General features: G+C 40.8%; 1 protein-coding gene across 1 annotated transcript in view; it reads left to right on the top strand.

Moving 5' to 3' along the window:
• The window catches only part of clstn2a (calsyntenin 2a), a 238,536-nt gene that overhangs the window by 131,147 nt on the left and 80,741 nt on the right, over nucleotides 1-26,648 (top strand). Inside the window, exon 3 of the mRNA XM_033650856.2 lies at nucleotides 23,480-23,675. Coding sequence (XP_033506747.1) covers nucleotides 23,480-23,675 — 196 coding nt within the window. The remainder of the gene's footprint in view (nucleotides 1-23,479; nucleotides 23,676-26,648) is intronic.

The raw sequence follows: 26,648 nt of genomic DNA, 5'->3' as shown, positions 1-26,648 counted from the left end.
AAATTAAATCCGGCATATTTGATATTACATTCTAAGTTATGATTCCAAGCCGATATATCAACGATTTATTTTGGACTACTAAGTATCTCTGGGTCTTGTTCACGAGTGAGGGTAGAATGGTGTGTGAGATGGATTGGCGGTTTAGTGTGGCTTCTGCATTGATGCTGCACCTTTGTGGTGAAGAGGGAGCTGAGCTAGAAGGCAAAGCTTTGGATTTACTGGTCCATCTACGTCCCAACCCTCACCTATGGTCATGAGCTCTGGGTAGTGACCGAAAGAATGGGATGGCAGATACAGATGAGTTTCCTCCATGGGGTGGCTGGGATCAGCCTTAGAGATAGGGTAAGGAGCTTAGACATCCATAGGGAGTTCAGAGTAGAGCCGCTTCTTCTTTGCGTCGAAAGAGGTCAGTTGAGGTGGTTCAGGCATCTGATCGGGATGCCTCCTTGGCACCTTCCGTTAGAGGTGTTCTGGGCACGTTCCACTTGGCCTGCTGCCTCCGGGACCTGGCCCTGGATAAGCGGATGAAATGGTTGAATGGATGGATAGACTAGTAGCAATTCTAAATAAAGATATCTACAAATCACTTCTCACTAGTCAGAATGTAAATTCTTGATACCAACATCTATTTTCTTCCAGTGAAAATGTTCTTTGTAGACATCTTTACCTCAATTACAATTTGTAATTGTAATTGTGACTTCTATTCAAACTCTATTACAGATATCTGCAATTCGATTTTGACATGTTATAATTCCAAGTCGACATATGATGTAATTTTGACTAGTTGTAATTCTATTTAATGATATCTACATCTCACTTCTTAGTACTGGAAATGTCAATTGTTGATATCAACAACTGACTTGTTAATGGTGGAAATATTCATTGTAGATATCTACAGTAGTTCTTACATTACAGGTATCATAAATGGAATTCCAGATATCTAAAATTCAATTCCGACTAGTCAAAATTACATTATGGATATGTTGACTTTGAATACAAACTAGTCAAAAAGTAATTGTTGATATCTACAACTGCTATTACTTTTACTGATTAGTTGCGAAAAGGGCTTACCGTAACATTGCTGTACAGACATCAAGTGAAAGTGAAGCAATTAAGGGCCATTTTTCCTCTGTTCACATCCTGAGTGGACGCTGGAAATAACAGTAATGATATTAGCTCAAAGTAAATATTGATCAAATGTCCTTTGAGTGCTTTGCTTCCAGTAAGAAAAAGACCAACAGGTATTAGAGTATAATACTTTGAGCAGGGAGGTTTATGGGAATTTTATTGATAATTAGCGAGATAGATTAAGATGTAGTTCACTGCAGTCTGATGTGCTCAAGACCTGTATTAGTCATACAGTCATGATATGTAAAGCATGACACTTTGAGCTCTACAGCACTGCAGCTGCTGAAATTTCCAGTAATGTTATTGGTATTTTTCACAGGTTTTTAATCTAGTGTTACACCCCTGAGGATCTCTGTGTTTCTGCTAATTGTGTGAGAGAAAGTGAGAATAAAGGCACAAAGAAAAAAAACAGTGAGAAGGGGGAATAAGGAAAACTCTCTTATCTATGCTCCCCTACCTCCCCTGGCACCAACAGATGAAGACAGGCTAATACCAACCCCTTTCTGCCCTTCTAAGACCTTTAGTTGACCTTTTTGTGTCATTTAACTCTATCACAAGCGGGGCTGTCGCTATGAGGCGAGGATTTCATCAGCTCTCAGTCGATATGGGTGGGGTGTTATGCGGTGACATAATGTGTCTCATGAACGGAAAATAGATCTGTCCACTTCCAAAGAAATATTCACTGCACCGTTCTTTGATGGTTAAAATGGCCTCTGGCAGTCTGGCACGCTGACCATATTTGAATTGTCTCTTTCATGTGGCTGTATACACGTGGTGTTCCCAAAAGCAGGTTGAGGTTTAAAGGCTCGGACACATTAAACCGACATCAGAGAACTAGTGGAGACAAAGGCAGAATGTTGCGTTACCTCACGCCACCAGCCTCAGCCAAAAAGTTGCTCCTGAACATACCATAAAGATTACAGCATGCAAGCTCTGCACCTGCAGGAGAGTAAATAACTCTCCATAGCAGCAGGTAGCTGTAGTCTTATATTTGTCATTCAAAAAACTGGGAGCCCGACAGGATGAATGTAATATGCCAGTTAGCACACAACCCAGTAGACCCTTTTAGGCCTGATGTCACAATAACGTCAGTTTGTTAGCTGGAGGCAAAACACAACTCACCACTGCAGGGTTGTAGGCTACATAGGAGTCTTAAAATGTCGTCTTGTTGTGATTTTGGGTGCTAGAAAAGGAGTCATGGCTCAAAACTTAAATTTGAACACATACCAGCCACCACTGCCTGTCATCAATCAATCAATCAATCAATTCAGTCAATCAATTTTATTTATAAAGCCCAATATCACAAATCGCAATTTGCCTCACAGGGCTTTACAGCATATGACATCCCTCTGTCCTTTGGACCCTCACAGCGGATAAGGAAAAACTCCCCCCCACCCCCCCCAAAAAAAAAAACCCTTTAACGGGGGAAAAAACGGTAGAAACCTCAGGAAGAGCAACTGAGGAGGGATCCCTCTTCCAGGACGGACAGACAATAGATGTCGTACAGAACAGATCAGCATAATAAATTAACAGTAAACCGTATGACACAATGAGACAGAAAGAGAGAGACAGAGAGAGAGAGATGCAGGACAAACGGTAATGACAGTAGCTTACAACAACATTAATGAAAGTAATAATATTATAATTAATAATAATTTATTAATATCTGGTAGTATACATGTGTGACAATAATCATATGTGTATAAAAACAGTAGAAGTATGACTAATGACTAATGATAACAGCAGCAGCAGGGGGCATCTGGCAGGACCACGGCAGCAGCACAACCACACACGTCACACTATCCAGGCACCGCTGCAATATGAGTTAACCTGAGAGACAGTGGAGCACAAAGGCTCCGGAGAAGAAGCCGAGTTAGTGACAAAAACAACAACAACAAAAACAAAGACAACTATCGTTAAATGCAATAAGACAAAAGGACTGGACGGAGGCGATCATCAAAAATGCTCACATGTGCAGCGGACACTTCATATCAGGTTAGGGAAAAAGTATTTACTGTTGTTGAATAACGTGTATTAAGGGTTATCATGTCCACCTCATCAGAAATTGGGGAGGTATTAAGAGGAATATTGGATTTCTATGTAACACTAACTTCTTAGTGCATTAGCTAACGTTAGCTTCAATAACAAAACTGATGGAAACTGTTCCAAGTGTCGTCTTTTTTTGTTTGAAGAATGGTATAGTAATCAACCACTAAGCTGGCCATCCCACCTTCAGCAATCTTGTCAAATCATCCGTCCACTGAGTGAGAGCATACGGATCGGCCATTCTGGTCCCGTTGGTCAGTGTTAACTTTTTCAAGTAACACTGGCAGTCCCAGAGAGTGAGTGACCTGACATGGTGTGTTCGTAAATTTAGTCTGATGCTCTACACTAAAATGAGAGTCCTTTTGGTGGCAGAAACAAAAGCATTATATTTCTATATGAATTAATGACTGGTTAAGTTAATCACACATTCACTCCTCTCTGCACTCTAATGCTCTGTCTCCTCCGTCTCCGAGTGCTGAGAGTGCTCTCTGCCACTCTAAGAGTGCGGTGCTCCGGATAACTGAACGGTATATTCAGACAGCGTTCTGGATGAGTATTTCTGAATGTACCACCTTTATCATCTTCCTCCATTGTCCAAAACAAGCAATGAGAACTCACTATCTAAGGCTGGCTAATGTCTGTAGAGAATTGTTTTGCCTCTGGCTAAGCCCCGCCCACCAGAAAAGACATATAGTTTACTAACAGTAAAAGGGTCTATAAAGAGAAAAAAGGATATTTATTGTGCACTAGTGAACAGTAACACAATTACAAACTGTTTCTGCTGTAGAGCTCAGTGGCTAAAAACATCATCTTACCTGATAGTACACATTTGTTTTGATCTCACACCCTCTTCACTTTAGTTGTTTGTTTGCTTTCCTCACCTCCGCTTCTAGTGCACTGAGCTAAACACCGAGCCCCACCGTCTTCAACGCTGACTCAACATGCGGTATCCGCACAAAAGCCGCCAACAAAGGCCGACCGGGGTAAACGATGCAGGACATGCAGCAAAGACTCGGGTAACAGATGCTCACCGATGGCTGAACATTTACTGACACCTGACAATCGGCCTGGTGTGTCATGGCCTTTACAACGACAGAAAGAAAATATTGTTTACCAACAAGCATTGCAAGTAATTGATGCTCAGTATCTGCATCCGTCACAGATAGGTTCATATTCCAAGATCATGATTTCCACTCAGGTGCTTTGTGTCTCCAGTATGTTTTCTTTCACATGCATGTTTAATGTGATGTTATGTCCCCATCCTGCTTTGTAAATGATGTTATCACAGTATATTTAGGAGACAAAGTAAATATGACAGCTTAATGTGTACTAGGACTGAAATTCATTTATATGCACACAAACTGGCTGCTCATTTCCAGACTCACACTGTGATTCAAGATGGGAAATCAAATGAATGGAATTTTCTCTAAAAACAAAAAGACACCTTTGCATTTTCCTCAGCTGAAGAGCTGACAAATGATCAAACATGACAGCGACGCATGCATGAGCTATTGCCTGCCGTCTGTTATGACAAACATAACTAGCATGCAGAGATCAATGAGAGATGACAGATTAGGTTATCTTAACCTCCACAGCATATCAAAACTATTCTGCTCATTACCTCCTCTCAAGATGTTTTCTCTGAATTCACCTGATGAATGCAGCATGCGGTCTCACCCCACAGCCCACGCCCCTGCTGGCCCCCCTGACTGACAGCTCAGTTATGTCATTTCACTAAGCTTGCATTAGCATGCAAAAGGTCTCCTGGGGTTCTCAAATGCCACCTGTCAGATTCATTGATGTTTTTTTTGCTTTAACTCGTGCTTTAGTTAAACAACTATAAGAGATAATGTGAAAATGATTGTGTACCCAAGTTTTCATTAGAAATGTAGGAAACAAAACAGAGGACAATATGAGAGAGAGAGAAGAAAGAGAGTGATACAAAAGGGCCAGATAGATTTGTTTCAACCTAGCCTTGCCTGGTACCGTTTGTGAACTGCATACTGACACAGCAGCTCTATTGACATCTAACGTAGCAAATACCAAATAATTCTAAAGCTCCATTAAACTACATTTTTAAGATAAAAACTGTTTTAGGGAAAAATGAAACAGTGATTCCAGAGAGACTCTACAGTCTGTGTTTGAAGGATATATCCAGGAAGTCAAACTGACTCAGCAGCAACAACAGGTTAAAAAGACAAAGATAGTTAGAAGCTAAAGCCGAACTATAGGCTACAGATCACAGTGTAAAAGTGAACCACCACATCACTGCTGATCGCCACACAAGACAATGAATATAAAGGGAAACTTTGCTGATATTGAACCAGCTGTGTGGCATCACAGTGTGTGCTGATGAACGGTGTTTGGCTTCACCCGGGATGAGCAGGGATCTCCGGGAGAAGTCAAACAATGTTCATCTGCACACAATGCTATGTCACACAGCTGGTTGAATATCAGCAAAGTTTCCCTGCTTCCCTTCACTGGCTCCTGTACAGCAGGGTCGGTCTTTGTTTCACTGTTATAATCATTAAAAAGCAAAAGCAGCATGTTTATACATTCAGTAGGCTATATCTTCAGTAGCTAGCTAGCTAACCCTACACTTTTCAGTGTTTGATTTTGGTTTTGGAACAGGGAAGAAATGTATATCTTTTTCCAACCTCTCCAGGTAACGAGTATCATTAATACACGACGTGCCCCAGGCACGACATTTAGCTCCAAATCTACAAAACCAGCCTGAAAATGAAGGAAATCTGAATCAGTGGATTAGAGTCAATGGAGCACTGCTGTGTTGTTGTCGGACCCTGGTCTGAGCCGGCCTGATGATATGTAACGATTGATTCTACGGGGATGGGACTTAGTGAAGGGTCAATTGTGTGGTCATTTGGAGGCGCAGCTTGTGGTGCTGTTGAATTATTTTGCATCATAGAGAGATGTTCCTATTATTTTGTCCACTCTATTTATATTAATAAGGGTAGGCCAGCCTTCACAAAGGTACAGTAAGACTTGCTGCATTAGTTTGAGCTGTGTACTAATAAACTGCTAATAATAAATGCACAGCAGTGTATATTTATATGTAGTGCATATCTGTCATGACTTGATGTAAACCACAGCCCAGATACACTGTGGTTTTACATTTAGTCCTCCTAGATCTTTATAATGTGGGATGTGGTTCCATGATTCGTGGAGTTCGGCAGCTGGTCCGTTGTCAAAAAAATTGGGCAGTCATACTAGTTTTTCTTACCATTAAAGTAACTAGGCAGTAACAGTACCAGAGAGAATTTAATACATAGCCGAAGCCGTGGGCTGACATGAGTAGTTAAACAGGTCATTTGCATGGCTAAGTTGTCAAAATAAAACAAACTCAATGCTCATCAGAGGTGTACAAGTATGCATTAACATGTTAAACACTTACACATGCACTTGCAATGCAGTCACTTTTATGTCATTAATGAATGCGTCAAAATAACCCACACTTGAGCAGGCAAGTCAAGTCACTTTGTTTATATAGACTCAAATCTAATGTATGAATAAATAATTGGATCAGCAGGTAGTCTAAGAAGCCATCACACTATAATGGTCTCACCTCAGGGACTCTGTCTTCTTTTAGTTATTGGCTTTTTCGCCGTAATTGGACAGTTGACAGCTCTGTCGTGGTTCAGTAACAGACATCCTTAGAAGTTTGGTCTCATTTTGAACTGGAGCCTCTGCAGATTAATTCCATACTTGACATGTTATGATCCACTAAAGTTAGGCATGATGAGAGATGAATTAGTCCCTGTATTTATGGTGGGACAATCACAGCAGGAGCATTTCAGAAGCAGAGTATTTGCCTGCCCAATTTTATAAACTTACACATTTTTCTTGATTTGTTCATTTTTCCTTGATATATGTGCCTCTACCATCAGTAAGTAAGCAGGCTGTAGTTAAATGGGTTATTTTTTGTCTGTTTTAGTTGTGTTTATCGTTGTTATTTACAAATTTGTTGTGCTGTTCCCTACAGACAATTTTAATACCATTTAAAATCCAGTTATGAATGACATGGATCATAGATTTCTATTCTGTTTTTTTAAATTAAAAATACATTCATCCACAAAATTATATTGTATCTATTGATCACATAGGGTGCCTGTTAGCAGGAAAACTAAATTGCTTTATGCAGCGTACTGTAGCTCCATCGAAAATAGATGGGTGCGCATTTTTGTTCTGAAACATTCTGCGGCACGTCTGTTGAAATTACAAGAATTGTTTCCCCTGTACTATCACTACTTTGGCATGTGTGTGTGAGTGTGTGCATGTTTGTATATTTGTGTGCAGTGAAGCATGTGCATGAGACAGAAATTGTGTTGGTGTTGGTGTGTGTATATACGTATGCATGCGAGTGTGTGTCTTCTGTAAACCAGTGGGCCGTGTCCTTCTCTTCTCAGTGAGCTGCTGAGCTGACACAGGTCATAGTCAGAGACACTGTGACATTTACAGCTCAGAGGCTTATGGAGACTCCCTGCTGTACCTGGCAGTCTGTGATTATCTCAGAACCAACCATGCCGGCCCGCAGTGCAACAGGGGAGTGTCGAAAATGTAGAGAGAAAAAATCACAATGATATCACTGTCACTTAGAAGAGGAGAGGTGTGATTGTGTTGGAAAGATAACGAACAGGTGATGTTGGGTATGAAAAGATTGACTAGGAGAGCAGGTTGACCTCAGAGAGTGGTTGAAGTGGGGCTATGTTAATGAAGTGCAGAGCTTTTTTCTGTTTCCTGTGGAATTTCAAAAATGGTCATTGAAAATTACAAATGTTGATGCAGGCAACAAGCACAACCTTAAACAGACAAAGTCTTGGTTTTATTTGGCAGGAAATATTGTCCAAATGTTCTTTCCACTGCATGTAGACGGAAAGGACTGTTCTTTAGTCAAGCTAGTGGCATGACTGAGGATGCTGATGTCTGCTTGTTTGTCTCATCCATAATTGCATAGAAATAAGATTACATTTTGTATGGACATTTTTACATCTCCACATCTAAAGCCCCTCTCACACATGCAGTCTGAAATGTTAAACATAATTTCCTGCATGGGGTTGTGTGTGAATGGGAGCAAGGACTGATATTCAGGGAAGTCTGTACTGCCAATTTGCCACCTTAAGACCTGGTAACATTTTGGGGAAAAGGCCGCTATGGCCTTGTTGTGAATGAAAGCAGTAACATTACAGGGACAAGCACATAAAAGGGAACGTCCGACTGACCAAGGACGCGTTAATGGAGAGCAAGCAAGTTAATCACAAGACTTGAGAAGATGCTGATGACGTATTTGAATTAGCAACTTGTTTACAGTTTAGAAAAAACAACGCTTTTGCAGGTAAAATGTGATTTGACTCAATAAATACAAGAACACTGAAAAACAGCTCTTCGCCCGCAGCCTTGCCCAAGCTTCTCCTTCTGTTTAGTTTTATGGCGGTCGGCATCCACAAGTGTTGCATCACCATCTCCTTGACTGTCCCCTGCCCCATCTATTCCTGAATTGCCATGGCATGTGTGAAAAGGCACAAAACGGAAATGTTCCTGAAAAGTGCATGTGTAAATCATAGACTGTAAAAATAACGGACTTAACTACTGTGGCGTCACCTATTTGGCATTTTCACTGTTGCCATCTTGTTTTTTATTTTTAAGCCAGAGGTGACCATATTTCGGCAAGATGCTGGCGTTTTGGAAGACGCTATCGGCAAAGTGGTCTGCCCTTAATTATGCATAACTTTAATAATTTTAATAACTTAATAAAATGTAAATGGGTGGGTTGTATAAGAATTCAGCCTCTGTACAGTTGTCATGAATAGGGAAATTAGAGATTCAAATTGTTTTTTGTACCAGGCTGTAAACGTGTGTATTTCTGCTGTAAAGTTGGGCACATGGGGGTCTGTGGGAATTAACTGGCTTCTGGAGCCAGCCTCAAGTGGCTATTTGAGGAACTGCAGTTCTTGACACTTCTTTGCTGGCTTAATTTTTCAGCTCTGGAGGTTGCTGCTTGGTGTAAACAGTGAAAATCACTAGTGGTCCCTGAAAAGTAATCCCAGCAGGGCTCGACAGTGCGAGCGTTTCACTCGCATTTGCGACTAAAAATAGGTGTGTGCGAACTGTAAAAAATATTTAGGGGCACATGTGCGCATAAAAAAATCAGCCGAAGCAGCCTATATTTTTGTCAATAAAAAAATATGATAATCTAACCGCAAATGTTGGAGAAACTCCAGCCGTCTTCCCTCTTCCCTCTTGTCCGTGTGACACAGTTATGGGCGGTCCGACTCCAGGTCCAGTAATTTCCTCTTTCGTTGGTGTCATGACTGCCCAGTAGTACCTGGACAACCAAGCCATGGCGGCACACAGGTATGTGGCGTGTCAGAGGAGAACCGAGCCATTCACATTTCTCTCTTTGCTGGTAACAGCCCACAAACCTCACCACACTTTAGGGACTGTTCTTTACTTATGGAGGGACTGTCAGGGGAGGAGGGTGGCTGGTTGATTTTTATTTTATTTATTTATTTTATGTTAATCACTTATTGATGCAGGTAGGGACCGTTCTCCACGGCCAGGCTGTCGGCTGTCGGGCGGGAATAAGTCAAAGTGTGGTGGAGAAGAGGGACCGGGAAAAGCGGCGGACCTCCGGGGAAGCCTGCTCCGTTCTCCCCGCAGTTAGGGACCGTTCGCCACGGTACCGCTGCTGGGCAGGATGGAAATAAGTCCTGCAGAGTTTCGGAGGACCTGGAGAATGTTTTAGGATAGTAATAACATTATATAAGATAATCATATTGCAAAGATAATATGTATAAGATAATAACATTAAAGACAAAATTAAATTGCAATACTTTTTCAAAACTTGATGATTTTACCTTTCTGTACATTTTGTTTACAAATTCATTAAATAATTTTGCATGTAAATGTCTATTTGCATCACGTTTATTACGGAAAAAACATGATTTGATCAATTTACATTGTGCCCCTAAAGTTCTTTGTGTGCTCCTTACTTTTTCAACTTAGGAGCACATGTGCTCCTTGGGAAAAAAGTTAGCGTCAAGCCCTGCCCAGTACTTTAGCAGGAACTATGTGTGAAAGAGTTTTGAGAAATGGATTGAAATTCCAGGCATTTGTGATCCTATAGTGCTGCATTAGATAGACATTTATGGTTTTAAGTGAATCGCCTCAATGACTACTGAATGGATTTCCATGAAACTTGGTGTATACATTCATGTCATGTAATGTCAACACAATGAACTACAGTGTGTTAGCATTCAGCTCAAAGCACCACTGTGCCTAAGTCTAGCTCTGTGGCTCCTCGTGGCTATAGAATTGTCTTCCTGTTTAAATCAGTAGACTGAAATGAACAAATTGGGAAATAGAAGAAAACAAAAGAGATTTATGGTGTGCATTGATTGATGATACATTATTTGCATACCTCAATAATGGGGAGTCTCTCATTCTGATTTATTTAGTCTTCCGAAGCATAAATACAGATGAACTTTGAAAATACATCTTATATCTTCATGACTTAACAAACTACTAGTATACTTCCTCTTTCAGATGTAAGACAGCATATCTTTGTGTGCTTTTTGCTCCTTTACACCTCAGTTCAGAGCCAGCAGCAGCTCTCAGTGTGCCGCCCTTTCTCTTTTGTGTGTATTTTTATATATGTCTTTATGAGAGAGCACCTGCACACACATGCATCCTCAAACTGTAAAATTCCCCGTGTTCAAGAAGCCATTTAACTGTCAACTGGTGACCCTCGGAGAGCAGTGAACTGTCAGCTACGTAGAACAGCAGGCGTCTGTGGAACAGAGGAGGAAGGGGAAGGTGAGAAAGAGGGTAGAAACAAAGTGTGTGAGGCGTGTCAGGGGTAAGGTAGGGCAAGGTTGAGCGTTGCATCTGAGTGCCAATGTTAAGAGCTGAATAATTGCTTACCGCTGTGAAATCTGCTACAGAGGAAGAGAGAAGGAACATGGGGAGGAGAAGGTGAGGAAGAGGAGGGGAGGCACACTGAGATACTCAAGAGGGTGATAGTGATATTTATACCTGCATTAGTTATCTCCCACACTGTAGTTATCTCTTTATATCCTTCCTCCTTTTCCTCCTCCTCCTTTATCACCCCTGCAGCTTCTCCTTTCCTCTCAATCACCTTTTAATCCTCTCCTTTGTATCTCTTTGACCTCTCCGTACCACATGTCAGTGGTATCCTCTACAGTGATCATGTCTCTTGTGTTCTTCTGTTTTTTTTTTTTTCTCTTTCTCTCTATGGTCGTACCTGTGCCCCGGCTGTGATTTTTTTTTCTTTCAATTCTTTGAACAGCTGAAGTGAAAAACAAGGCTTGCTTTGTGGTCCAACGTTTGATGCACTCTGCCAGATCCCCACACACACAATTTGCACAATTTCCCGCTTAACTTGATAAATAACCTCCTGCCTCATTTACCTTTCTCATATTTTCACAGTAGCAGTTTGGGGTTAAAGGGACAGTTCACTCCAAAATCCAAATATCCATATTTTTCCTCTTACCTGTAGTGCTGTTTATCAGTTTAGATTGTTTTATTGTGAGTAGCAGAGTGTTGGAGATATCGGCTGCAGAGATGTCTGCCTTCTCTTGAATATAATGAAACTAAATGGCACTCAGCTTGTGGTGCTCAAAGCGCCAAAATAATAACTCAACAGCAGCGCAACCTTCCAGGAATCATGCACTGGTTACTCAAGATAGCCCACAGACCTTGTTGTGAGCAGTTTCATGTAGGAACTGTTTTCTTTTACCGACCTACACCTGCCAAACGCATTATCACGCAGAAGTAACTGTGTATCCACTCGTGGACAAGAGACTTGTGCTTGTAACAGTGCAAGATGTTAACAGTATTTGCTTCCTTGTCGACTGGGATGTAGGTGAGCTAGCAGTAGATGCATGCTTCCCTGCTGTGATAGGGTTGGCAGGTGTAATATGGTACAAGGAAAATAGTTCCTACTAGGGCTGGGCAATATGGAGAAAATAATAAGTCATGATATTTTTGACCAAATGTCAAGATATCGAAATTGCAAAAGTATTGCATGCGTAGCAGACAGCTCTTCCTAAATGGTTGATATCTAGTCTCATATCACGATATTGATATACTATCAATATACTGCCCAACCCGTTATAGAGAAGGCAGACATCTCTACAGACAATATCTTGGCAAGTCACACCAAAACAATCTAGACTGATAAATAGCACTACAGGTAAGAGGAAAAAAATATGTATTTTTGATTTGGGTGTGAACTGTCCCTTTAAGCACTGAGCTGAAGAGTTATTTCACAGTCTGTCATGGCACTTAAACTCAGGATCTTTCAGCCACAAGTAGCCTCTCTGAAACTATTCATTGTTATGTCTGACTCCAGCAGTTAACACTCCACTCCTTCGTATCAGTTTTGAACACTTACAGCCCAAAAGCTTTGCAGAGCTCCCCTCTTCAGCATTTAAGTCACACAACTACATCTTCACGCAGTTCAATTAACAGGCAACACTGACAGCCACAGTTCATCCGTTGAATTCTAATCCCACAACTTCAGAGGCTGCAATTAACACTAATTGCATAGCAGACCACCAAAGCCCCCAGCAGAATGAATGTGTATTGTCTGCGATATTGAATTCTCCCCGTTCCTATATTGTGTTGTCCAAGGCATCAGCGGTCCTGGGTGAATAGATAACCTGCAAAGTGTGTGTGTGTTTGCGTGTGTGCATGTGCTTCCCCTCTGTGCGAGCTGTTGATTTGTCACCCTGAGGTCAAGTGGATAGTGCGACAATCTCCCAAATGCAATTAGGAAGTGGCCGGCTATCTGAAGGAGCCCAGTGAGACTGTGATGAATTGCTCCTGCATGTCTCTCTTTAACTGACTGTGAGCCTGCCGTGACTGCGCCGGTCAACAAATGCATGCACCCGTGCGCACAGACACACACACCTCATAGAATACTAGCCTGTTCATTAAATTTGAGACTGCCAGACATACTCTAAAGAAACTGACAGAGACTGATATTTCTTTACAGTTCGACTTTTCATTGCAGTTTTCAGGAGGGGAATGAGACGGGAAAATAGATGCTGGTGTCGTTGACAACACTGAGTCATTAGACAACATTTCAGGGGTTATTTCCTGTTGTAGCTCGATTCTGAAGAACTGTAAATTATTGGTATGCTGCCTATAGGCTTTTCTTGATTTATTTTTGTGTGTGCGTGTGGGCATCTGTGTAAAGAAGTTTTTTCAATCAATACTGTATGTATTCTTCTGTGTTCAAAGAGTGGGAGACTATGTGGGTGCACATCCAGAACTTAAAACAGATCATGCTATGTAGCTTTGTAGCAAACACATTTTTTTTCTCAGTATTGACCTTTAATTCTTTTGTCACGAATTTCTAATCAATTAAATTTGCTTCTTGCGATGTGTCTCTTTTTATCAGGTTTCTTTAGTGTAGAGTAAAGCTTTGAGTGTAGATTTAAAAAGCCATGGAAGCCAAGGAAGTGACAAATCTACAGAGGCACCGCTGACATTTGACAACTTATCGTCAAATTAACTGCCTGCCGCTTAGTGTCCTCATCGTGTCCTCACCAAAAACCTTGAGGCAGTAGAGAGTAAATCCCATTAAGCCAACAGGAGAAAGGCATAGTGGAAGGCCATGAACCCTCATTTGTTTCTATCCTCATCCTCTTCCTCCACCCTCACTCATACAAAACAAGAACTGCAAAAGTAGAGAGAGGAAGTCTTTTTCTCATGTTTAGCCAGTGTAACTAATTTTTACATTTTCAGTCACTGTAAGGTTAAGAGCAAATTCAGTATATAGTAGATGTAATATCAGGGTTGGGCAACATGATAAAATATTCCACATGACCTGAGAATAAAGTCTGGACATCGTCTGGAGTTTCCTTGTCACACGTAGCACACAACAGGACATTGTCGTTGTCAGAAGCATTCTTCAGAGTTTGGTTCAGATGAGGCTTGAAATCAGAAGAGTCTCTTGCTGTTTCTTTAATTGGTCCGTTGACATCGGCTGCAGCCCTCACCCACAAAAGTTCCTGAATCACCTCATCTCTCCAGTTTGACATTTTTGTTGCCGTCTTCATGTAAGTGATTCTCTTCTTCACCTGCGGATGTTTGTTTTCTTCTGGTGTCGCATGAGCCTCATGATACAAACGTCATAAACGCCCCCTCGCTCACTGTAAATTCTCCAGATGATTATTTGCTCTATTCACAGATGGGTTCAGTTGGTCATTACACAGAGTTTGTATGTGGGAGCTGGCAGGATACAGTTTGTTTAATGTCCAGTTAAACAGATTTGGACATTTGCATTTTCACATACAGCTCCTCTGTGTAATTTCTACATAAATTCAATTTCACAGGGCATTTGTGAAAGTGCTTTTTTTTTGGTCCAAAATAAACTTGCAAAATGTCAAGAAAGGAAACATATTACACCTTTTTCTTTATTGAACAGAAAACTGTGCACCTCCTGAATTCCCCGAACTAAGACTAGCTTAATTGCTTGTTAACACACTTTGTTCAAACTCGCCAGAACAAAATTAAAACTCACAAAAAAAACATCTTGGTTAGTCTTGCCACTGTTCCAACAATTGCAAACGATAAACTCTTATTTCACCAAGTTAGATATGAAAATATTCTGGCCTCTTTGTGCTACTTGGCTGCTTGCTGAGTCTGTCGCTGAGTAGTCTTGCATCGCCAGACTTGTCTTGACACCTTGTTTTGGTGCTTTGCCAGCTGTGTGCTGAGCAGTGGGTCTCACTTGTTCTTTGAAGGTGGACCATTAAATAAGAAAAATAAAATTACAACCAGCAGCACCCTCCAACCGGCGATACTCAGCCGAATGTTGATAGTGGATATAATTTTCCAGTCGCCCAGTTCAATAAAATGGTGCCTACAATCAACAGCAATACAATACAACTAACAGAGCACAACCTATATTACCAAAAGAGCAAACCAATAACATTTTTTTTTCTTTTGAAGTATTTATTTCCATCATGCAAGTCATTTTTTGTGTAAAGTAGTCATCATAAGTCCACGTAATTTTAAACATACAATCAAGACTGTAAAGATTACTTAAAATTGGTTGTTCTTCTTAGATGGAACTTATTTTCCATATTCTTATATTTACAGTTCTTATTTTTCTCTGCCTCTCTGTAACATTATGTCACATGAAACTGTGTTGATTAGTGCATCCAGCCAGTTAATGAATGATAGCATAATTTGACTCCTATTTTTGAGTACCAGCCTAATTACTGGTTGTTGTTTTTACCCACATTCAAAATGCATTAAACTGAAATATGAATGCACAGAAGAGTGTTTTTTAGATGGCTGCTAAATCAAAATGAGAAGGTGACTGTTAAAAGGGATGACTAAATGGACTTTAATTAGGTTCATCCGCACAATCTAAAACAGTATAATACAATAGTCTTGTTACTAAATTCTACCTGAAGCTTCAAAAGTTCAGTTTGACACTTTGTTTGTTGACTCGACTGAGGCTTTTGTTGTTGTATTAGACTGCATCATACAGAGGTGTTTTTAATATTCTGTCTCAGATATATATGAATTAAATTAGACTGTACAGGCCTACCTAATAAAACTTGTAACTCAGCAGGGACTGAAACATAATGTCCATAAAAGCTCAGTCTGAGGCTGCCATAACAATGCAAAAAACACTTTCAGTCAGGCTGGAGGAGGTTTTGGAAGCTGTGAAAAGTTTTTCCTTCAGTTACATGTTCTTTCTTCGGCGAAATTAGCGGGGACAGCTGGAGTGTTTGGAGCTCCAGAGCAGGGGAAGACTTATAACACATGCCCTTGTTTGCTCAGTCACACACAGCCATGTGCTCCATATGCCACTGGGGTATTTAGAGCAAGGTGCTTCTTCATGGTGAAAATCTCTTTACACAAACATGTCAGCAAAGATTCTGTGCCACTGAAGACTGCAAAGTGAAGATATTTTTGAGTGTAAATTTTAAAAATCAGAGATTTTTTTAATAGAATATAAATATTTTCAATACCCTGCCGGCTACCTGAAGGAATCTTCCATAAATTTAGCTCATTTTTTTTATTTTCAACATGAAAAAAGCAAAGAGCAAAGCATATTCTCCGTCAATAAAGTCTCATTTAAATTTTAGCCAGTGTGATGAAGCCCTTTACCCTCTAAGAAATTTTCATTTTTACCCATAATGTGTTTTTTTGGAGCTCGCTGTGCATGATATACAGTATGTGTCTGCATGGAAGTCATGTATAAGTGTGTGTACACATGCTGTATATTGTGTGTGTAGTCAGGGTGTATCTGTGGGTCAGTAGTGGGATGAAGTGTAATCCAGTGATTAATTAAACGAGAGGAACGGGGGTGAGTGTGAGCTCAGTGCTGAAGGCAGGAGAGTGAAGGAATCAGGGCTTAAAACTGCCTGATACTCTGTCTGCTTAGAAACTCACTTTAATCAAGGTCTTACAGCTCCCCTCACCACACACACGCAAACACACACGCACACACAGAGTCAAATCTTGATTCTGAAGCTTTTATGTCTTATGCTCTACACAGAGACAGACAAACGGGCACAGACACACCAGATGGAGTCACAACAGTATTTGATTAAGATGAGGAATTAACATGATTGAATTTCCTCTTTCTCTGTTGAGGCCTGACTAAGAAAGCGGGCTCACTGGAGGCTTTAACCACTTTGGAAGTCACTCCTTAGATTTTTGCCGTGCAGGTCACAGAATCACAATCACGATGCAAGGTGATACATCACATTGTTAACTGCTAAAATCTAAAGAAGACGGATGTTTCCTTTTGTAGCGCGCTAATTGGTGAAGTATTAACTTGTCACTCCGGATATAAATTCAAGGCTTCATCCCTCGCCCTAATTTGTTTCCACTCGTGTTACCCGTGGGTCACATTATTGGACAGCATGACATATTCTTTCATTTTCATGCCGATGATACACAATTGTACCTCTCCTTTAACCCAAAGGACTTTTAACAGCCTGTCTATTTTACATAATTGTCTTCTTGGCATCAGGGGGTGAATCGCCCAGAACCTCCAGTTGAAGATGAAGACAGCAATTTAAATCACAGCTCCAGACCCCAGGTTGTCTTTTTATACTGTATGCTGGGTCCTGCTCACATTTTAATGAGTATGTTGTTGGCTTTTCTGAAGATCAGACCTGTAATTTTAAAGGAGCTATCTAGGCCTTTGTCACACCCTGATCGCATAATGGTTTACCTGCAGGTTCATCATCCTCACAGTATGTTATTCACATCTTGACTGATAATGCTGCTGCTGCCAGACTCTAGTTCTCAGTTACAGTCTTTGTCATTTGTGCACTGGTTCACATTAGATTTGGTACTGGTTTTTAAATTACTGAAAAGGCTTGCATGGCAGAGCTCCAATGTTTTGACCTGTCTTTATCACAAGAGTAACCTTAATGAAGTATTGGTTTGTGTGTGTTGGTGTAATGAAGCGCTGTAATGGAGCAGAGTCCTCGTTAATCTTATGAGCAACACCTGTGCTTTTTCTGCTGTGTAAAAATGACTGCTGAGAAAAAGATTTTCATGAGAATGGCTGAATTCATCAGTGTTGTTAAAGGTTCTGTATGCAACAAACAGCTATTTGCTTTGTAAATATGTAGAGTAATGGCGTCCTGAGCAGAGAATGAAATCATGTTACCTTTGTGTGTGTTGTTATCCAAGCTTCTCTGTGGTTTATTGTAGTAGATTGTCTGACCACACATGCATGTAAGTGTGTGTGTGTATCCCACTGGCTAGCTCATTGCCAGCACTCTGCTCTGTGCTCATACCTTATCTCTGCTATCTGGATGGTGCATTCATAGAATAGTAGCTCCCACCCTCCGGTTCTCCCCAGTTAACACCGTTAGCTCTGTCAGTCCTGCATAATATATCTTAAGGGCTTTTTAGAACTTTCTTTTATTAACAAAGACAAACAATTTCTTACGAGCTCAGTGATGGTAATAATAAGGCTGATTTGAAGTTTTTATCTAATTTTGTAGAAGTAGAAAGTTGGTCACTTGTGGATAACTACTCCATCTGTTTCCAGTGTGATTAAATTAAGATTAAAATACTACATAACAGACATTGCGAGCCACCAGAGCCAACAATATGTGAAAATATTGCTTAAGAAAATGCAACTGATGTATCTTCCGTCTCCAAAAAAACAAAATGCTGATCAGTAAACAGGGTTGGGTGTTGAATTTGGTACTTTTAAGAGTACCAACTGATTAACGTCGCTACTATCGTGTACCGATTATCGAGTACCTGAGGGCACACCTGGGTGAGAATGCAGAGTTCAGACATGAGGTTAGGGTTAGGGTTAGTGCCGCAAAGTGCCCCCAAGCCTGGAAGCCAGTCACGGCACCCCAAGGCCGGCAACAGAGCTCTACTGAGCCACCGTACAGGACAACTTCTGTGCCACAAAGCTGAGAAGCTACATTGACTTCTCAGCAAGCTGAAATGCCCATCTGCCACAGTAGTTTCAGCGTCTTGTCTATTTTACTTTCTATATTATATTAGTAAGGGACTAATATCACTGCTGTATGAGCAAACACACACACGCACACACACATACACAACTTAAGCAGACAGGCAGAGTAACACGTTTTCATTATTCATGTGTTCATTGATGTTAATATATAAATCAGTTTGGTTTCATTTGACACTTTTTTGGAAGCCCTGATTCATTTTTAATGACATGAAAATGAGTTCAGTGGAACCAGATTGTGAGCAAAATGCAAATATTTTATGTGGCATAGATTATTTGCTAAAAAAGTTTATTAAAACTTCAATAAATACAAGCAGGCACACCAACTCAGGTCACAAACACAAAGTACTTACACAAATTTACAGACTAATCATAACAGCCAAGTAATACAAATTAAAGTATACCCAAAGGCAGCAAAAATATCTATAAAAATCGGCCTCAGGAAAATATGTAAAGCTGATTCAGCCAGTTGGACTTTTGGAGTTTTGAGATTAAATCCTTGTTCTAAATCCGATTTTTGACATAGCAATTTTTCTACCCTTTAAAAACAGCCGTGGATATTAAAACTGAAGTGTAAGCAAGTGTAAAATCCAACAAGTATAAAAAAAATTGTAAGAAATTAAATGCTGTCAAGTACTGTTACTTACAGTAGGAATAGACAAATTTGTTTTGGCTCCTTATGATAACGTGTTTGTTTGCAGAGCATCATTTTCTCATTAACTGTATTCATCTTGGCCGTCTCCATTATATCGGCAATTTAACATCCCGTGAATTACATGTTCCCTGACAGCTTGACATTTTCGGTCGATGCCGTTTATGCCGCTCAAGCTTTCTGTGGAGTACCATCTATTTAAGATGAATGTTATTATCGAACCATTTTTTGCTGACTCTTCCACTTTGCTCTCAATCTGCCATGGCAAGAGGCCAACTCCCCGGAGCAAAAATCTATGATGTTTACTTTGAGACGCGACCCCTTTCCCTCATGACGTATAGGCCAAGAGATTAGACTCCACTTCATCCACACACCACAACAGGGTGAAATTATAGTGTTCCCTCCGGTTTGGGCTGGTGAGAAACTAAGTGGCAGGAAAGAAAATGTGTGCGTAAAGTACACATTTGCTGACACAGTAGGAAACCCCCTGAAATCTCTGTCATTACTATTTACATATACATTGGCACATCACATTCCTCCTCATCTCTCCCGTGTCTCTCCTATTGCTCTCGCTACCTTCCCTCCGCTCCGTGACTCTGTTACATTCTCCTGTAAAATGTAATCCAGAAAAATGAATTTGCCACAACAGATGGAGCGGAAAATGGATTTGCATCCAACCCCCAAACTGTTAAGTGGAAGCACCTTTTCCTGCTCCCCACCGCTAAGTCAAGGTTTATGTATAAAGGCTGCAGCAGTATATTATAATCACTGGTATTTTCAGACCAGATTCCCCTTCCTTTGGTCCCATCTAAGACCACATTTGCTCAGTTTGTATATACGAATGTGTGCGTGCAGGCGGGATCAAGGCCGTGCTTATCGCTTTCCCTCCATACCACCTGCTGTGTTCATTACTATTTTGCGGTACTTACACATTACATACCACAGCCATATTGGGGAGCTTTTCATCTGGGTGACATCTCAAAGGGGCCGATGTGAGGGCCAGGCGTCTTAAAAAAAGATTTGGGATCAAACCTTGAGGCCCACTAGGCCTTGCAGCATCACTATTTCACAAGGAAGGGTGTGTGAAACGTGTTAAAAGGAAGTCAGAGAGAGGAAATAAAAGACTGTGCGCATAACAATAGGATATGAAGATGAGGGAGGAGAGAAGTGGAAAGAAGCCATAGCAAGGGAGAACTTTGTCTTTGTATTTGTCAGTGGGGCTTGAGCATGCAAGAATTCCCATAGCTAGGAAGCTTTTTGTCCCCACTGTGTTCCACTATGTTCTGAGAGATATCAGCCAGCGCAGGGTCAGAGCGCTGCAGCTTTTTGTCTCCTGCGCAAGGAGATTTCCCAAATCCCTGAAATGAACACTTGTGCAGGGGATGAACACCACAGATGATTCAAGACTCACAAGCACATCTACACACAGAAACACACACTCACGTTAGGCAAACACAATGCACTCAGTGTGTACTGTAGAGCATTCTGCGGACACGACAGATTTCATCTTTTGTTGAGCTGGTACAGTTTGACACGTATCAGAAATTAGTTTTCTCTTCACTACACCCCAGGAGCTGCATACTGTGTTTTCGGGAGCAGCTCATGCTGACAGATCACTGTGTCCAGCAATGAGACTTAGACTGAAATATGAAGTGATAGCTGTGCTGCAAAGAAAATGTCAGCAGTGTGTATTGTTGGTTTTTACTTCATTAAACATAGTTTGATTCAGCCTCAGCTATCTAGTAGCTACTGCTGGGTTTGAGGAAATGACAGGGAGAAATAAAGGAAGAAACAAACAAGGCAAAATAAAAAAGCTTTTACCAGCAATGGCATGAAAGAAAAATGAGTGAATGAAAAAAAAAATCCAAATGTAAATGTTTCCCATGCCCATGTTTTTTCACTGTTTGTTCATGTGGTGTTGATGTGAAATTAAGTGCAATCTCAGCCTTTGTCTCTCACTGTGAGAGTTGTTGTGCTGGCTGCCTCCATATTAAGCACCCAGAGTCCTCGGTGTCGCACCATTGATGAACCACATGCTGAGCAACATTTTCACCCTCTGTTGGGGAACAGACATGTTGAAGACCGTTATGTTTCTTCTTTAGAGCTCACATGGTTCATTTCTCTTTTTCTCTGGGATAAAGATCAGGGATATTCAAGACGTCTGACTGATACACAAACTACTTTTCTCCTCAATATCATCTAAAAAAATCAAAGTGTTCAGTGTGCTGGCGCTTTTTAATTTTCACTTGATGGTTATCTCTCCCCCTCTCTTGCACTTGTCTTACCACTGTTTTTGTTTGTCTTTCTTAGTTTTCACTGGGTGACATTGGTGCTTACAAACTGAAAGTGTTGCCTTCATTTTTGGCACAAAAGCAGAATAAACAGTTTTTGGTGACACATTCTCACAAAGTGTGCCCAGTGAAGAAAGTCGAGCGTGGTTCCCTGCTACAGATAGGAAATACTGTCTAAAAAAACCTACAGTAGCTGTATTCTGTATTTTATCAATGTAACTGTCGAAGTAAAACATTACAGCCATGGCCAAAAGTTTTGAGAATTACACTAGTATTGGTTTTTACAAAGTTTGCTGCTTCAGTGTTTTTAGATCTTTTTGTCAGATGTTACTATAATATACTGAAGTATAATTACAAGCATTTCATAAGGGTCAAAGGCTTTTATTGACAATTACAGTAAGTTTATGCAAAGAGTCAATATTTGCAATGTTGACCCTTCTTTTTCAAGACCTCTGCAATTCGCCCTGGCATGCTATCAATTAACTTCTGGGCCACATCCTGACTGATGGTAGCCCATTCTTGCATAATCAATGCTTGGAGTTTGTCAGAATTTGTGGGTTTTTGTTTGTCCACCCGCCTCTTGAGGATTGACCACAAGTTCTCAATGGGATTAAGGTCTGGGGAGTTTCCTGGCCATGGACCCAAAATTTCGATGTTTTGTTCCCCGAGCCACGTAGTTATCACTTTTGCCTTATGGCAAGGCACTCCATCATGCTGGAAAAGGCATTGTTCGTCACCAAACTGTTCTTGGATGGTTGGGAGAAGTTGCTCTCAGAGGATGTTTTGGTACCATTCTTTATGGCTTCTTCATGGCTGTGTTCTTAGGCAAAATTGTGAGTGAGCCCACTCCCTTGGCTGAAAAGCAACCCCACACATGGATGGTCTCAGGATGCTTTACTGTTGGCATGACACAGGACTGATGGTAGCGCTCACCTTTTCTTCTCCGGTCAAGCTTTTTTCCAGAAGCCCCAAACAATCGGAAAGGGGATTCATCAGAGAAAATGACTTTACCCCAGTCCTCAGCAGTCCAATCCCTGTACTTTTTGCAGAATATCAGTCTGTCCCTGATGTTTTTCCTGGAGAGAAGTGGCTTCTTTGCTGCCCTTCTTGACACCAGGCCATCCTCCAAAAGTCTTCGCCTCACTGTGCGTGCAGATGCACTCACACCTGCCTGCTGCCATTCCTGAGCAAGCTCTGCACTGGTGGTGCCCCGATCCCGCAGCTGAATCAACTTTAGGAGACGGTCCTGGCGTTTGCTGGACTTTCTTGGGCGCCCTGAAGCCTTCTTCACAACAATTGAACCTCTCTCCTTGAAGTTCTTGATGATCCGATAAATGGTTGATTTAGGTGCAATCTTAGTATCAGCAATATCCTTGCCTGTAAAGCCCTTTTTGTACAAAGCAATGATGGCTGCACGTGTTTCCTTGCAGGTAACCATGGTTAACAGAGGAAGAACAATGATTTCAAGCACCACCCTCTTTTAAAGCTTCCAGTCTGTTATTCTAACTCAATCAGCATGACAAAGTGATCTCCACCTTGTCCTCATCAGCACTCTCACCTGTGTTAACGAGAGAATCACTGACATGATGTCAGCTGGTCCTTCTGTGGCAGGACTGAAATGCATTGGAAATGTTTTTGGGGGGATTAAGTTCATTTTCATGGCAAAGAGGGACTTTGCAATTAATTGCAATTCATCTGATCACTCTTCATAACATTCTGGAGTACATGCAAATTGCCATCATAAAAAATGAGGCAGTAGACTTTATGAAAATTAATATTTGTGTGATTCTCAAAACTTTTGGCCACGGCTGTATGTAATTTCTTCATCTGTCCTTGTCTTTTTAGGGGAGATTTGTGCCTTTAAGATCTATGGTCAAGATGCTCCGTTCGAGGCAGTTGTGTTGAATCGCACATCAGGAGAAGGAGTCCTGCGGGCCAGTCACCCTGTGGACTGTGAGAGCCAGAAAGAGTACACCTTCATAATCCAGGCCTATGACTGTGGGGCTGGACCCAGCGGGGCCGACTGGAAAAAATCCCACAAGTGAGTCAACCAGTGTCTGTTAATGTGTTGTTGGTGTTGTTGAACATGTTTTTTATGTGCTGTGTTGCCCAAACAATGTCTTCTGGTCTCCACATTGCTGCCATACTAGCGATAGCCGTGGTCACGTTTTTGGGTTGTACATCCATCTGTAAATATGTACATACTTCTGTCCCATACTTGTGAATGTAATATCTCAAGAATGCCTTGAGGGAATTTCTTAATTAATGATCAACTGATTAGATTTTGGTGGTCATAGGTCAAAGGTCAGGGTCACCTTGATGGAATTTCTTCAGATTTGGCAAAAACATCCACTTGGACTCACCAGTGAACTGATTAGAACTCGGTGGTCAAAGGTCAAGGTCACTGTGACCCTGCATCTGTCTCATTCTTTTGATATCTCAAAAGGACCTTGAGGGAAATTTCTCAGATTTGGCACAAACATCCCCTTGAACTTAAAGATGAACTCATTAGAATCTTGTGGTCAAAGGTCAAAGATCACTGTGACTTCACAAAACACGTCTTTGGCCATAACTCAAGAATTCATATGCTAAGTATAACGATATTTCCACAAAAATGTCTAATAGAATAAAATGATAATGTGATGATATTTTAAATACAGAAGGTCAAAGGTCAGCTTCACTGTGACATCACAATGCTCTGCAAAAACACTTTTCTGGCTTTTATGTAATGTCATAATTCAGAAACAGAAGGAGAGACATTTGGTCACAGACTAAACTGGTGACACTAATCTTAGGTGCTCGACTTGAAGCAGTGCTGATTGTTTAGATCTTCTGTGCTGCTGGGTTTAAGATGTGTGTGAAGAATCCATGTTTTTTACAGACATAGACCTAAATTGTAAGTTGATGTGTTCGCAGACATATAACTGTAAGGCGGTGTTTCTGGTTTTGGTGTGAGTTGCCAAGTGTTGGAGATATCGGTGTCAGATGTCTGCCTTTTCTCAAATATAATGTAACTAGATGGCACTCAGCTTTTGGTGCTCAAAAGAAAAAATACATTTGAAAATACATTGAAAAACAGCAATGTCTCTTTCTAGAAATCATAACCCAGTGACTCAAGATAATCCACTGACCTTGTTGTGAGCAGTTTCATGTTGTAACTATTCTCTTTCTACCAAACTACACCCACCAACCGTATCACTGTGCAGAAGGAAGTGTGCATCTACTCATGAAAGAGAGGCTCGTGCTCTTGATAGGCTGAGATGTAACTCTAATGACATCCGCCTTGGCTGAACTGTAACGTCAGCCAGCTCAGTGGTGCTAGGTCTCATGCACACTTCCTTCTGTGTGGTGGTATCATTGCAGGTTGTAGTTTGGTAGAAAGAAAATAGTTCCTACATGAAACTGCTCACAACAAGATCTGTGGATTATCTTGAGTAACCAGGTCGTAATTTCTGGAAAGAGATATTGCTGTTGAGTTTTTCAAATGTATTTTTTGGCACTTTGAGCACCACAAGCCGAGTGCCATCTAGTTCCATTATATTGGAGAGATCGTAGACATATCTATGGTCGATGCCTCCAGTGCTCAGAAACTCACACCAAAACTAGACTGATAAATAGCACTGAGTTACATGGGTTGACAGACATAGTACATAAGACATAACTTAACTATTTCATTTATAGCAGTTTGCGTTTGAAAAATATTTGCGTTTGAAAAATATGACCAAGTATTTGTTGGTTTAGTGAATCATTTAATTTATTAATCAAAGTAAAGTAATTAAATGTACAAGCAACATGTAACATATAACTGACTCTTTAGCCACTGACTGTCTGACATGTTTGTATCTCTGAAACTTTTTTTTATGCCGCATTTAAACTCTGTTATGACAATGGTAATTGTCAGAAAACATGACATACAAACATTGCTACAGAAACATGACATACAAACAAATATTAACTTCAGAGTGTACAAATGAAAGTTTACAAAGGCAGCTACACAAATGAGTCACATAAGTTCTCAAAGAGTCCTGACACCATTTGAAAAGAAAACGGAGGACAACTTTTATAAGTTGAGCTTCAACAGCACAAACACAAAGACAGCAGGATATTTATAACTATTTTTTTTTTTTATCACTTGAAATTAGCTACAGCTTTGAAAATGAGTTGAATTGGGGCGTTGGTGGCTTAATGGTAGAGCAGGTGCCCCATGTACCAGGCTGTTGCCGCAGTGGCCCGGGTTCGACTCCAGCCTCTGGCCCTTTGCTGCATGTCAATCCCTCTCTCTCTCCCCCCTTCACGCTCATCTGTCCTATCAATTAAAGGCTTAAAAATGCCCAAAAAATATCTTTAAAAAAAGAAAATGAGTTGAATTAACAGCTGACAGTTTTAATTAACATTGCAATTACAATAGAGTACACCACTGTGCTAGTCTGAATTACTCTGATGCTCTTGTTGTATTTCCTACCCACTGTTATACAAATGAATATTTAAAAAAAAACAGAAATCAGATTTACAGAAACTGTTGCTTGCTCAGGTTTTGTGTCATTTTCAAGCACGACTCTGGTGGATCTGAACTTGTTGACCCAACTCCAAAAGTAATTTGTCCACCTATGGTTTCAAGACCCTGCTAAATAGAAACTGGGCTGGAGTGTACTTTGGAAACTGTTTTTTTTTCTGAGTGCTTTTTTGTTTGTTTGTGCTCGTAGGACCCAAATAACCCAATCGTGCTGCAAGAATTGAGTCACATTTTTTGTGTCTGTAGATAGAGAAGATGCAATCATAGTCCAATACATGACAAGCAAACACGCTGTAACTTGTTAAGATTACTATATAACTATATCTCTCATTGTATATACTGTACAGTGTGTGCAATTTTATGTTCTCTTATCGGACCAACAGATGATGCCGTTAGAACAGCTCCTCACACAGCCCTTACACTCGTCAAGTGCTGCCTGTAGCACCACTAGGAAACCTCACACTACAGCATGTCAACAGAAAACCACACACAGTTATTACT

This window comes from Epinephelus lanceolatus, chromosome 12 (assembly GCF_041903045.1).
Source record: "Epinephelus lanceolatus isolate andai-2023 chromosome 12, ASM4190304v1, whole genome shotgun sequence".
Taxonomy (NCBI): domain Eukaryota; kingdom Metazoa; phylum Chordata; class Actinopteri; order Perciformes; family Serranidae; genus Epinephelus; species Epinephelus lanceolatus.
This window is presented reverse-complemented; position numbering and strand designations above follow the sequence as displayed.